Raw genomic sequence first — 14,869 nt, forward strand, 5'->3', positions numbered from 1 at the left:
CATGAAAGTGCCTCCACCAGGACACCTGAGAACATCATCACAGACTCTGCTGCTCTTCCCTCCCATTTTGATCCATTTCCCTCTTTATCCCCAGATGAATGTCTCCAATGTTTAGTTTGCTGCTAGTTTTGTCTTTTTTCCCCCAATGCCTTGTATGGTTTCCCTGTGTTCCTCCTCTAAGTGAAACCATCCGATATTTTTTCCTTTTCCTTCTGACTTATTTTTCACTGAGCATAATCCCTTCCAGCTCCATCTATGTTACTGCAAATGGCATGTTTATCTTTTTTGATTACTGAGTAGTATTCCCTTGTGTATATATAGCACATCTTCTTGATCCAGACATCTGGTTTTGGGCATTCAGGTTGTTTCCATATCTTAGCTATTGTCAATAGCTGCACCTTTATATTTGATCCTCTCTCCATACCCCAGCCAGGCAACTGTGTCTCCTTTCTATCTGTACTCTGAAGTTTCTCACTCTATTAGATTTTATCATCATGAGGGAGTTCTCTATATATGCCCATGAATTCTATTTTGAAATCTTTTATGGCTGATTTTAATAGAACCACTCCAATCTCCTTATGATTTCTATCTTCATAGCTTATCTTTTTTCCATCAATTTACCTTCAATGTGTCTTTATATTGAAACTTCATCTCTTGTAAGCAATATATAGTTCACTTCTACAGTACTGTAAGTTTAAGCTTAATCATTTTATCACCTGTGTGAGGCAGACAACCTAGACTCTATTAGCCTCATTTTACAGGAAAGAGTGGAAACATTCCCATATTTAGCATGACACAGATCTAGGATCCAAGCCCAGGGCTTCCACACTCATGACTTCTTTCTCCAAGACTTCTTTTTTTGTTGTTTAAGATTTATTTATTTATGGGTCTCCCTGGTGGCACAAGGGATTAAGACAACCTATGAAGCTGTCCACAGCCTCTGCAGCACAAGTTCGATCCCCGGCCAGGGAGCTAACCACATGGCACAGCGGACCTCTCCTGACTCGCCCACTGCTCCTCTAAGCAGTGTATTTCAGTCAATCTGCCTGTTCTGTTTCCCACTCTGTCTCTGATGAATCCTCTCACCCTCCACACCTCTGGCCTCTACCCCAGTGATGGTTCCATCTCGGGGTCTCATGAGGCTGCAATCACAATGTCAGGCTGAAGAAAAGGCTTGGTGGACATGGGAGGATCAACATAAAGGCTCATGTACGTGGCTGCTGGAAAAAAGCTTCAGTTCCTCACCGTGTGAGCATCTCCTCATCTGAGTGTCCACCCAGCACAGCAAATGTCTTCCCCCAGAGAGGAGCAAAGAGATCAAGCAGGAGATCCCGATACCTTCTGAGCCTCGCTGTGAAGTGGCGCACGTGCCTCAGTCTCCTCTATGAGCAGGGAGCCAGCAAGTCCAGGGACTCACAGAAGGGGAATAGGTCTTGACCTCTTGAGTGTATAAAAAAAACCTGTGGACATTTGAAAAACTTCTACTGTCCATCATCTGGCCACTAAATATTTATATCCTTTTGTCAAAGAAAGAAAATTATGCCGATACCTTGTAGAGAGTAGTCAGGCTTTATTCAAACAAGCACCATGGAGAAAGCAGGTTTAATTCTAAATACATGAAAGATATAAGATTGAGCACATCTGGACCCTTATTTTTCTGGGGATTCCCTCTCTTCCCCACTGAAGTTGGACATTTTGCCAGAACCAGGCAAAATCTGCCCCTGCAATGTGCACAGCTGGGCCCCTGCTCTGTTGCTTCAGTCTCCACTTGCTGCATTTTCATTCTGGGTCTTAAAGGGTTTGACTTGTCTCCATGTGATTCAATGGTGTTGGACAGCGTCTACCCAGATGTTGGCATTCACCCACTTGTTGGTTACTTTGTGCCGGCATACCCAAATACTCAAATGCAGCCACCAAATCTGATGTTTTATTCCTCGAGTCAGTAAGATTTTTCTTCTGGTTCTCTGAGCTTGTGTGGATTGGGGAAGTCATCAGTCATAGGTGCAGACTCACAGATTGCATCAGGATGTGTCTGTCACTCAAGGGTAGAACGCCCTTTAAGTTCCTTCTCGTTTTCCAACAATTTCTTTTGAGTGTCCCACACATCGGCATAGTTTAGCCATCAGCCATGGATTTGACAGAGTTTGTATTCAGATTTGGGATCTCACCTCTCCATCTGTTGTTAAAATACATGTTAATTAAACTATTTGGACATGCCATATTTTAAGGATATACCTAAAACCCATGATTTCCACATGAAGGTAATTTTATTGTACATTATATTTTACTATTTTATTATACAACAATGTATTGGGGGGCAGATACTGAAAGTTAGGAACATTCTAGATATGTACTGTCAATGTGGTAGCTACTAGCCACATATGGCTTTTTAATTTTAAATGATATATAGTAAAATGTGCAACATCTCAGCTTAAGAGCCACATTTCAACAGTTAGAGGCACCATATTGGTCAGTGCATATGTAGAACATTTCTTTCTTCCTGAACATTCTATTGGACCACACACCTCTTCATGCTTTGGGAGCATCAACTCAGATGCACTACACACATGTAAAATCAAGGGGCCAATATTATCTCTCTTAAAGATGAGGTTCCTGGATGGAAATACATATTAAGCAGGTGAAAAACAAAATCAAAAAAGATTATCAGTGGGTCTCATGCCTCTAGACACTAACTCTCCCAGTTCCAAAGAGAAGTACCTGTCTCTCCACCTCCCTTGTCAGATTGAGCACTCTCTCATCATCTCTGAGGACTGAGTTCTCTTCCAGGGAGTCCAGGGACAAAGCTCTAAGAAAAACTTTGAAAATTGGAAATCCAAACCAAGAAGGTGGATTCTGAGAGCTCAATAAGAGACAGAGGCAGAGACTATCCCTGGTTCACTGAGAAAAGCATTTCCAAAGTCGATCTGTGGAACCGTTGAGGTCACCCAGAACTTTTCACGGGATCCAGGAGTTCAAAACTATTTTTATAACATCACTTAGACACCATTTGCCTTTCACTATTTTGACATTTGCTAAGGTAAAACTTAGTAAGAGTGGAAATTATAGTACCAACTGCAGTAGTAGTTGTTTTTCACCACTACTTTCTTGCAGAAAAAAAAAAAAAATCCGGACCAGTTTCACTTCAAAATGTCCTGGGTAAATCACGAAAGCATCTTTTCTATTTATCATCCTGAAATCCACATATTTTTAAAGGTCTGAAGCGATGACAAGGAAGTGCACATAAGGCATGTCTACTACAGTCCAAAGGGCCGTGTCCCAGGGGGAAAAATGTATGATGTGAATTTGCCTCTTCTTTTAGGCAATATCATTTTTAATTGAAGGAATGAATGGCTAAAACCATGGTTCCTTAGACTAGTTGAATTGGCAGACACTTCCCTGAAAATGAATGTGAGTCTGTCCCTTTTAAAAATCAACTGAGGGCACTTGCTGCCTTGATAAAATGTAAACTCCCAGAGAAAACCAGAATTATGGAAAATTGAGTCCTAAACTATAAACTTGACAACTTACAGTATAGACTAATTTTTCTTTAGGGATCTGTGGTAAAAAGTAAAACGTGATTTTTGATAACTTGATCCCAGTGTAACCAACACTGTATCTATTTAACATGTAGTTGAAAGGTTTGGAGCGGTAAAGAAAAGGAGAGCCAGGCTATATTTCGCAAAAGAAGGGAAAATTTATTGCACCTTGGGCAGATCTCAGGGACCCAAGGTGGGGGGTCCGTGAAGCCGCGCACATTGTCAGGGGGACGCGGGCTTTTATAGGGTGAGGTCAGGTGGGAGACTGGGTTTTGTAGGGCCCAGAAAAGATTTGGGGGGGCAGATTTCCTTGTCTGAGAAAAGATTTGGGGGGGGGTAGTTCATTGTCTGAATCCTCTAGTCAGGCTTCCACATTCCTGTTCCCAGGTGGGCTTCCTGGTGGGTTTTTGCATTCAGGCCTCCTGCATGGACCTTTCATACCAGCCTTTAGTTGATTGGAAAAAGGATGAAGTTTCTTTCTTTGGCTACTTCCTGCTGGAAGAGGGCAAAAACCAAGGGGGTGGCTCAGGCCTGGTTATGAGGGTCTTCTGCAGGGATGGGAGAATGTGGGTGGAGGAGTTGATTAAAGGTGGTAGGAGACATTTCCCGAATGCGAGCCTGTGTGAATTTTAGGAGGCAAGGAGCAAAAAGAAAAAACAAGGTTATTGTTAGTATTGGCCCCAAGAGAGGGAGGAGCCATGACACTATAGGATTTTGAAACCATGTCAGTGAAGAGTTGGAGCCCCTGCTTTCCCTTTCCGTGTCTTTGCGTAGTTTCATGAAGGCTTCCACATTTTGTTCTACAATCCCTGACTCACTGATATAGTAATAACATTCTTCCCTGAGGAACAGGCAGGTACCCCCCTTATCAGCCGTTGACAGGTCGAGAGCCCACCGGTTTTGGAGAGTGGCCTGTGCCAGGGAGGGGAGCTGTCTTTGTGATGATGCTAAAGACACAGGTTTTTCTAAGGAGGTGTCTATCCTTTCACCGAAATGTTAGAAGTGCAGGAATGAAAGCCGACAAGGGCGTCAGTTTGCTAGCAGGGGTAGCTGTGACTGGAGTCCCATAGGGGGACTGAGAATTGAGTTGAGGAGTCTGGCAAGCAGTGTCCGTTGTCTTGGCCGTAGTGGTATTGAAATTAATTGGAGCTGCCGCCAGTAGAGGCCTCTGAAAGGAAGCACAGAGGAAACATGAGAAGGTATTCGTCCCAAAAGAGTTATTTAGGAAGGCTTTAACATTTTGGATTATATGAATCCAGGTTGAGGGTGTCTCTGTCTTTTCTGATGATGTTAGCTGATTTTATAGGACTTGTTCTGAATGGAGGATGTCCTGGGAGACTTGGACTATGGCATTTTGTGTCAGGACATATTCCCTTGAGACGGGACAATGTTGCCACTGGGTAGAAATGCCAGCCAGTAGAAATACACTGCGGCTTGGACTCCCTGTACCCAACGTTGGTCTCAAGGATCTGAAACAGCAGAGTTAACTTGATTCCCATTGAAACCCGTATTTTGACGGACCGGAGAGAGCATTCATCCTTTGTCTGGAAGGTGCACTGTACATGACGGGTAAGGGCACCCCTCATATTATTTGTAGGTATTTTTGCAGTGATTTAAGGTTTGATGGTAAAAGAAACCAAACAAGGTATTCATAGGGATAGTAATCAACGAAAGAGTTAGGGTGAGAGTGATGGGTGCTGTGCATCCGGCCTGTGGGCATCCGCAGTACCCACCAAGTGGGTAGTCTCAGTGGACCCTGAGACAAAGGTTTCCCTAACTTTGAATTTCCATACACAGGACACTGGGCTAGGGGAGATCCTGACAAGAAATGCGCATCCTAGTAGGACCCAGGTTACGGGGGCGCATTTGACCTGAGAGAGATGGTGCCAGGAGGGGTGTCCCAGAAGTGTTACCGCTGCAGGCATGGTGAGAATGACCATGTGTGGACCGGTCCATGGAGGCTGCAGTGGCCTTGGCTGAAGCGATTTGAGCAGGACTCGGTCTCCCAGACGCAGTGGTGGGGAAGGTCAGCTGAGGTCAGGATCCGAGGCAGGACTGGGTAAGTACCGGTCTGCGTGTTCCCGGAGCAGCTGCGGAGCTCTAACGAGAGTTTAGTCAGGTGATCCTTGATTAGCCCATTGGCGCGCCCCACTTTCCCTGAGGATTGTGGGTGGTGGAGAATGTGAAGCTTCCAGGTGATACCCAGAGCCGCGGAGACCTGCTGAGTAATCTTTGAGATAAAAAGCTGGACCATTGTGAGATTGGAGAGAGGTGGGGAGGCCAAAGCATGGGATAATGTGGTTAAGAAGGGCCTCGGTTACCACCTGAGCCATTTTTCTAGCTGCAGGAAGACCTCGACCCAACCTGTTACTGTATTAATAACCATTGTTAGCAGATATTTAACCTTTTTGTGAGTAGGGAGGTGAGTAAAATCAACCTGCCAGTCCTGTCCGGGTAAGTGTCCACGCAGCTGGTGAGCTGCAAGGCTGCTAAAAGCTTAAGTATAAGTTTAGCATTCATGATGGGGGACCCCTTGCTAGAGAGGAACGCTTTTACCTGCCAAATCGCAGCATGACTGTGAGCCATAAGGAAGGCATATTTTGAATCCGTATAGATGGTGACTTTCTTATGGTTGCTGAGGGTCAGGGCCCTGGTTAAATGCTATGAGTTCTGCCTTTTGGAAGGTGGTTTCTCTGGGCAGCTTTTCTGCCTCAATTACCAGATTGACGGTAACAATGGCCATGGCAGCCCTCCAATTTGAGGACATGAATGGGGACCAGAGACAGGCAGAAGACTGGCTGGGTTGAGAGAATTAGACTGAGTGAGACTCGCCAGAGGGTTTTCGATAAAGAGCACGTGGAAGTCCTGTGAGCGGGCAGGAGTGAGAGTGGAGAGCGGGCGGGGAGACAGGAGGGCCTGAAGGCGGTGCGGGGAATGTGCTTGGACAGGTCTTCCCAGAGTAAGTTTGAGGGGTTCCCGGGTGAGCAGAGCTGCCGCTGCCAGGGCTCTAAGGCGAGGTTGCCAGCCCCTGACGGTGGGATCCATCTGCTTGGAGAGATAAGTGACAGGACGCCGGGCTGGGCCCAGAGGCTTGGAAAGGCCGCCTGCCGCAATGCCCCGACGTGCGTCTGAACAAGAGCAAAGGCTTTTCTGGATGAGGAAGGGCAAGGGCAGGTGCCTTAAGATGGATGTATGTGAGTAAAAGGAAGGCCCTGCGGACCTCCCTGGGGGATTGGAGACGTCCTTTGGGGGAGGCTTTTGCTGTGTCATACAGTGGCTTGGCTGGGAAAGCAAAATTAGGGATCCATGATGGAAAATCCGACCAAACCTAGGAAGGAAAGGGTTTGTTCTGCCGATTCAGGGGAGGGAAGGTCCCGGATGGCCTGTTTGTGGTCCACCGTCAGCTGTTTGGAGGAAGGAGTTAGTGGAAGACCCAGATAGACGGCTGTGGGAACTGAAAGTTGGGCTTTGGATGGGGAGACACGGTATCCTTTTGAGCCCAGGAAGGTGAGGAGTTGTGCCATGTGTTGCTGAGATTGTGGCGGAGAAGGACTGCAGAGGAGGAGGTCAGCGACATCCTGGAGGAGAGTGATGGGTGGAGTATGACATGACGAGAGATCACTAGCTCATGCCTGACCAAACAGATGAGGGCTGTCCTGGAACCCCTGAGGCAGGACTGTCCAGGCCAGTTGCTGGGAGGTGTGTGTGTCCGGATCTTCCCAAGTAAAAGCAAATAGGAAGTAACCTTGAGGATCCAGAGGGATGGTAAAAAAAAGGCATTTTTGAGGTCAAGTACAGAGAAGCGTGTGGTAGAAGACAGTATATGAGTTAGAAGGGTGTAGGGGTTGGCACTACGGCATGGATAGGCACTACCACCTCATTAATGAGGTGAAGGTCTCGCACTAGGCAATAAGAACCGTCAAGCTTTTTTAACTGGGAGGATGGGAGTATTACAGGGTGAGCTGGTAGGAGTAAGGAGTCCCTTTCCCAGGAGTCATTGGATGATGGTTTGAGACCCTGATGGTGAGTGAGGGAGATTGGAAACTGTGGGCGAGAGGGAAAAGAAGAGGGATCCTTAAGGCGAATGAGGACTGGGGTATGATGGCTGCAACAATCAATTGCAGACCAGGGGGTTGACAGTGGGAGGAGACAGCGGGGAGCCCTGAGGAGGATGAGGAGATGTTTGGAGCAGTGGGAGGATGAGAGCAGCGCTAGGGTCTTGGAACCATGAGCCGCCCCGAGTTTGGTCAGGAAGTCACAACCCAGGGGTGGTGTGGGGCAAGAAGGCATGACTAGGAAAGAGCGGACCAGTGGTCCTGGGCTGAGAAGGAAGGCTGTCAGCACCCGTAACTGAGACCTGAGAAGGATAAACTTGACCGGATTAGGAGGGGAGGACAGAGAGGGTAGCCCCTGTGCCAACCAGAAAGGATACGGACTTACCTGCTACCTTGACCATTACCCTGGGCTCCTCAAAGGTTATCAGAGTCAATGAGTCTGGGCCTCTTCAGTCCTCAGACGCCAAACCCAAGACCGCTGGTGGAAGAGTAGCCGGGGCTGGAAGGACTGGCCCACCACAGCCAGGCGTGGAGGGACAGTCACTTCTCCAGTGTTGCAGATGGGGCACGGTCCTGGCGGAGGGTGGGGGTTGGGGCACTGTCTGGACCAGTGGCCTTTTCCACCACATTTGAAGCAGGATCCTGGCGGTGGTTGTTGGGGCCCATTGTCGTCTTCTGTCAGGCGGCAGGTGCTGAGGTGGTTGGAGGAGCAGGGCCTGGCGGTCTTAAGGCGGCTACTAGGGCCTGAGCTTGAAGCTCAGCCTTCTGGCGACTACGGAGTTCCCTCTCTGCCCTGTCCTTTTCCTTCCGGTTGTTAAATACTGTAAAGGCCATATTCAGTAGATCCTGGATAGAGGTCGTCAGCCTTCTTAAGCTGTTTATTAATGTCTGGGGCTGACTGAGATATAAAATGCATAGCCAGAACTGTGGCGCCTCCAGGCAAGTCAGGGGCAAGCCTGATATGGTGCTGGAGCGCCTCCATCAGGCAGCGGCTAAGGAGGGCAGCAGGGTTTTTTGAGGCCCGACTGGGTAATCTTTGTGAGCTTAGTAAAGCTTATAGGTTTAGGTGCTGCCCATTGCAGACCAGCTAGGAGACAGGTAATGAAATGGTCTAGGTGAGCCCAGCCCCGGGGGTCCTGCCTGTATCAGTCTGGAAGTCCCACCTCCTGCAAAGAGGGTGCCTGGGTTGTGCAGCGGCCATTAAGCCTTAGTGAGCTTGGAGGGGTTCTTGGCTTCCAGTTCCACGGGGAGAGGTAGAAAGAGGGAGTGAACAAGAGGGAGAGTGGAGGGTTCGGGACGGGGCAGGGTCCCCACGCAGGATAGAACCCCGTTCCCGGCCAACGCACCAGATGAAAGATTTGGCGTGGTAAAGAAAAGGAGAGCCAGGCTAAATTTCTCAAAGGAAGGGAAAATTTATTGCGCCCCGGGCGGACCTTGGGACCCAAGGTGGGAGTCTGTGAAGCCACACACATTGTCAGGGGGATGCAGGCTTTTATAGGGTGAGGAGGTCAGATGGGGGGACTGGGTTTGTAGGGCACAAAAAGAATTTGTAGGGCGGGGGAAGTTTCTTTGTCTGAGAAATGATTGTAGGGCAGGGGGAGGTTCATTGTCTGAATCCTCTAGGCAGGCTTCCGCATTCCTGTTCCCAGGTGGGCTTCCTGGTGGGTTTTTGCATTCAGGCCTCCTGCATGGACCTATCAGTGAAACAATAGGTAACTTTTTTTAAAAAAAAAAATCATACAATTGTATGATTATCCTTACATTTACAGAAAGTAATTTTCTTAAAAATGCTTTGTTAGCATATGTTGGTTATTAATATTCTAAAGTAAAGAAGTAATAATGCCAGGGACCAGCCTTGGCAAACTGTCCTGTCAGGGATTCCTGTAAGGATGAGAGGACATGGGACAAATCTGGGTTAGGGAGGGTTAGGGACAAAACTGAGAGGGTTAGGGACAAATCTGAGGGATTAGGGGGAGGGGGAGTAAGGAGATGCAAACACTTGATCAGGGTGCAGACATCATCCTGCTGAGGGTCTCAGCAGCCCTTTATATATTACAAGCAAACCCAGTGTTAGGGGGAAAAGGATGTCCTAAAGCTAATTCCATACAGGCTTTGTGGACTCCACCCCCACCCTAGGCCAAAGCCAAAGACACTGGGAACTCCAAATCCCATCACCACCAAAGGGAAGGTGGCTGGGACCTAAGGGTGCGGTTAAGCAGCCAAGTTGGTAGAAACTAGCCATAAACAAATGAGACTCTAGCAGGAGTCAGCTAAAGAGATTCCTGACTTTTCAGGAATCTGCCCCATGCCTGGACCTTTGTAAGACGACAGGAGTAGCATGGCTCCCAGCATCATAATATCTTTTTGAAAGGTTTTATTCTAGTAAAGTAAATATTTAAAGCTATAACCCATGTAAAAAAAAAATATACATGGGATCTGTAACATTTTGTGAGACTGTAGAGACATCTTGAAAGAAAAATGTTTGAGAATCACTGACCCAATTCCTGGGCCTGGATTCAGGGAGGCAACAGTGTGACAAAGGTCTTGGTGCAGGAGAGCAGGGGTCTCGGGTTGTGGCTCTCAAGGTATCAGTCCCCAGCTGTAAGGTGACTGTCAGGGCTTCCTCATCTCTCCAGTTTCACTTCTTCCCACAGCCTGTGTGGGGTCCTCCTGCCTGGATACTGGTGAGTCACCCCAGGGCTCACTCCCCATTGCCTGGAGGTCTCCAGAGCAGCCAATCAGCAGCCCCGCGGCGCCCGTTCCAAAGCCCCCACCCGCCCGCCTGGACTCCGTGGAGGCGCGTCCTGGGGGATGGGGGGCGCAGCCCTCCTGCTCCTGCTCGCGGGGGCCGCGGCCCCGAGGGAGACCCGGGCGGGTGAGTGCGGGTCGGGAGGGGACAGGGCGCTCCCAGAGGCGGGAGCGAGGGCGCGGGCGGGCGTGGGAAAGGCGCGACCTCGCCGCCACCCTAGTTGTCCCCCCACCTCGGCCCCGCCCCGTCCTGGGCCCTTTCCGTCCCCCGAGACCCCAGCCTCCTCTGGCCCCCGAGTCCCGGCCATTTTCGTCCTGCAGCCGCTTTTCACTCTCACTCGTCTTTCACCCACTTTCTGTCTCGTGGGCGCCCCCCGGGACTCGAGCCCCCGAAGGGGAGAAGAATAGCCCGGGTCTCCCCTCCCGCCCCCAGGCCCCCACTCCATGAGGTTTTTTTACACCGCGATGTCCCGGCCCGGCCTCAGGGAGCCCCGCTTCATCGCCGTGGGCTACGTGGACGACACGCAGTTCAAACGCTTCGACAGCGACTCTCCGGGAGAGAACTTGGAGCCGAGGGCGCCCTGGGCGGAGCAGGTGCAGCAGGCGGGGCAGGAGGAGTGGGACGAGAGGACTCAGATGCTAAGGGGCCGCGCACTGTGGTACCGAGCGCAGCTGGACTCCCTGCGTGGCCTCTACAACCAGAGCGAGACCGGTGAGCTGGCGTGGGTCCGGGCCGGGTCAGCACCCCCATCCCCACGGACGGGGGTCGCTCAGGGTCTCCCCCTCCAGGCTTCTCTGCAACCTGCCCGGGAACAGCCCGCGGGACTTTCACCCCGTTTCATTCTGTTTAGTTTATTCCTGGCGGGAGGGGGGGCGGGCGGGGAGATCGCGGGCTGACTGGGGGTCGGGGACAGACTCTCACACCTTCCAGAGGATGTCTGGCTGCGACATGGGGCCCGACGGGCGCCTGCTCCGCGCATACAGTCAGTTCGCCTACGACGGTGTCGATTACCTGACCTTGAACGAGGACCTGCGCTCCTGGACCGCTGCGGACACGCCCGCGCAGATCACCCGGCTCCAGTGGGAGGCCGAGGGTTTGGCAGAGGGATTCAGGAACTACTTGGAGGGCAGTAACTTGAGGTGGCTGCGCACATTCCTGGAGTACGGGAAGAAGACTCTGCAGCGCACGGGTAAGAGGGGCCTGGAGGCCTCCCGGTCCCCCCCTGCCTGGAGTCACTGCGGGAAATGAGTCCTCTCTCCAGTCCCGAGAGGGGGGCTCCCCTGGGTTTCATGTTCTGCACTAGAGAGACTCCCAGAGACTCCTGCTTCTCCTGAAGGACAGTGAAGGGATCCCGTCTCTCCTGAGAAAGACAGACAGTCCCTGACATCACGCGTCACCGGGTCCTTTTGACCAGGGGCCTGTTTGAGAACCACGAGTTTCTCTCTCAGTCTTGTTTCTGGTCTGAGAACATTTTCAGTTATGTGATTCCTGCTTTTCTGTGTCATTCACCTCTCCCCTACCCCCTCGTCGGAAATAAAGTCTGTGTTCCACTCCTTAGAGACCTGCATCATCCTAGCCTGGGCTTTTATCCTGGTTCTAGAACTTTCTAAGGAATAAGGGAATCTCATAGATTCCCCCCACCACTACCACCCTGCTTTTTACATTTTATGTTTCTTCCTTCCAAACCAGTTGTCTTGTCCATTCCGAGGATGGTCACATGAGGATACTTCAGTGTCCATGGAGGAAACCCAAGATGTGAATTTTCTGATTTACCCCCTCAGATCCCCCAAAGACACATGTGACCCACCACCCCACCTCTGAGCATGAGGTCACCCTGAGATGCTGGGCCCTGGACTTCTACCCTGCGGACATCACCCTGACCTGGCAGCAAGATGGGGAGGACCTGACCCAGGAGATGGAGCTGGTGGAGACCAGGCCTGGGGGAGATGGAACCTTCCAGAAATGGACGGCTGTGGTGGTGCCTTCTGGAGAGGAGCAGAGATACACATGCCATGTGCAGCATGAGGGGCTGCTGGAGCCCCGAGTCCTGAGATGGGGTAAGGAGGGAACATGGCACTGAGCTTCTGCTTGGAGGAATCAGGACCCTTTCTGGAACAACTCTAGTGGCTCAGGATGGGGGACCTGGGGCTCAGGGTCTCACTCTCCCTTCCCTTCCAGTGCCCCCTCCTCAGTTCTCCATCCCCACTGCGGGCATCATTGCTGGCCTGGTTCTCCTTGGAGCTGTGGTCACTGGAGCTGCGGTGGCTGCAGCTGTGAAGTGGAGGAAGAAGCGCTCAGGTGGGTAAAGGAGTGGGGGATCTTGTCCACTGAGGGCTTTTAAGTCCCAGGGAGAACTTACCCTGCCTGGTTAATGGGAAGTACCATCCACACACACGTGTGTTGCCCAGAGGGCATTTGGTCCAGTCCCCCCTCACCTCCTTTCTTCATTTTTCCCAGTCCTGACCTGGGTCTTTACTCACAGTTCTGGAAACTTCCTTGTGGTGCAGGATTAGAAGATTCCTTTAGGCTTCTGACCTGACTCCTCCCTGGTCTCACGTGATGTCTCTTCCCACAGGTGGAAAGGAGGAACCTTCACTCAGGTTGCAGGTAAGTGTGGTCAGGGGTTGGATCCCTGAGCCCCTGGGGACAGTATAGGTGGATTCAATGGGAGAGTCACCCCCATCAGTCCCACCTGTGATCTCTTCTCTGACCGGGTTCTGTTTTGTTCTCCCCAGGCAATGACAGTACCCAAGGCTCTGATGTGTCTCTCAGCCCCTAAAGTGACCTTCAAAATAAATCTGATTGAATAAAATTATTCCTATTGTTTTCAGATTCCATTTAATTTTGCTGTTTGCTTTTATTTTATTCACACTATCTCCAGAGCAGTGTCTGCAGGGTCACAGCACAGAGGGGCTGTGAGCAGGGCTGACTCTGACATGCCTACAGGGAGTGGGGCCCTGGAGCCCCAGAATCAGCCCTCAGGGCTGGTCCTCCAGGGCAGCACAGGCCTTGCTCTGCCCTCCTCTTGGCTCCTAGCATTGGTGGAGTTGAGGATGATGTTCTGGCTCAGGAAATGGGGGCCTCCTCCAAACATCTGTCTTCTCTTCATCTCTCTCCTTCATCAGCCTGAGTATGTGTGTTTGAGTCACACCAGCCCTGCATGGACAGGAAAAGGCCCAAAACTAGTAATTTACTGGTCAGTTATAGAGTCAACCCCTTTGCAGTTCTACCAGGAGAAAACAGAGACTCTCCCAGCCCCCAGCCAGAGCCCATGTCACCCATACAGACCTTCTCCCAGCAGTGTCCCCGATGCTGCCCATCCTGGCCCTATCCTCTCTGGTGCCCCCACCACTCCTTTTGGGCCCATCCCCTAGTCTCCATTTTCATCCTCTGCTCCATTTCCAGGAGCCTCCCCATCTTCCAAGTCATGCCCTGGGAACTCTCCTCTGTCCGCCCCTCATTCAAGGATGGTGAACTTTAAAAAATATATATTTATTCATTTTCTTACAATGTGGGTCATCTTTCTATGGTTATTGTTACCCTTAGGTGTGGTGCTCCCACCAATAATCAACCCACATACCACCTCCAGCTCTTCTCCAGTTGGATCATTTCTGCTGCCCCCTGCTGCAAGACATGGCTCAATGGTCAGCTCACGGGCCTTGTCTTTTTCTAGAAAACTTGTCCTTTACCTGGGTGAGGTCCTGGGCTCCTGGGGAAATTGAAGTTTGATTCCCAGGAGGGGGTACTTTCACCCTTGGATGCAGAAACAAATTACAGAGACTCTGGAGTCAAAGGATCCACTCCAACATTTAAGGAATATTTGGAGGATCTGTCCATAATCTGGGAATTAGCTGTTAAAACCTGGAAATCTCATTCTATCCTTAGTCCATAGGACTCACTAGGAAGAAAATTTGAGGACTTCTGACCTGACACTGGACTTGGGCGTCCCCTTGTGTGCAGATCCCTGTCCTGCCGCTGGGGGCCCAGGGAGCCTGGGGAGGGCCTGGCTGAGCAGGAGAAAGGGCGGCTCTGGGCTCCTGTGCTCAGCTCTGTGGCCACACGGGGGCGCTGCCGCGCTGCTCCGGATTCTGGTGGCGCCGCCAGGACGGTGGGGGGGTGCTGAGGTGGGCACAGCTGTGGATGCTGGAGGGTGGCGACCTGGGGGTGAGATGCTCTGTGAGGAGTCAGAGAAGCAGGGCTCAGAGGAGAGGAGACTCTGGAGCCTGCCCTGGGTGTGAGGTTTCCAATCCCCCCCCCCCGCCCCCAGAATCCCTACTCTAGTCCCAGGATAACAATACCTGGGAAAACTGGAAAGTAGGAAAAAATTTTCCTTCTCCAACCTATTAAATATTGAGGGCATTTAAAAAATAACATTTAAAGGATACTGTTAGACTTACAGAAAAGTTGCATAGGTCATACAAGTCTTGCTTATCCCACACAGGTCTTATTTATCCCATTTTCAGTGTTAACATCCTACATGAGTAAAATTTTTATTTTTACAACTAAGGGAGCAATGTTGACATAATTAC

The 14,869-nt window shown here is 50.5% G+C and overlaps 1 protein-coding gene across 1 annotated transcript in view; it reads left to right on the plus strand.

Annotated features, from left to right (window-relative positions):
* Positions 1–13,135, plus strand: part of LOC119252045 (HLA class I histocompatibility antigen, alpha chain G-like) — a gene marked incomplete at its 3' end in the record, with an annotated part of 32,280 nt that extends 19,145 nt beyond the window's left edge. Inside the window, exons 3-9 of the mRNA XM_054698542.1 lie at positions 10,246–10,275; positions 10,825–11,051; positions 11,254–11,529; positions 12,122–12,397; positions 12,519–12,638; positions 12,916–12,947; positions 13,076–13,135. Coding sequence (XP_054554517.1) covers positions 10,246–10,275; positions 10,825–11,051; positions 11,254–11,529; positions 12,122–12,397; positions 12,519–12,638; positions 12,916–12,947; positions 13,076–13,135 — 1,021 coding nt within the window. The remainder of the gene's footprint in view (positions 1–10,245; positions 10,276–10,824; positions 11,052–11,253; positions 11,530–12,121; positions 12,398–12,518; positions 12,639–12,915; positions 12,948–13,075) is intronic.
* Between the last annotated feature and the right edge of the window lie 1,734 nt (positions 13,136–14,869).

This window comes from Talpa occidentalis, unplaced genomic scaffold (genome assembly GCF_014898055.3).
Source record: "Talpa occidentalis isolate TD23 unplaced genomic scaffold, MPIMG_talOcc4v2.1 talOcc4.2, whole genome shotgun sequence".
In the NCBI taxonomy this organism is placed as follows: domain Eukaryota; kingdom Metazoa; phylum Chordata; class Mammalia; order Eulipotyphla; family Talpidae; genus Talpa; species Talpa occidentalis.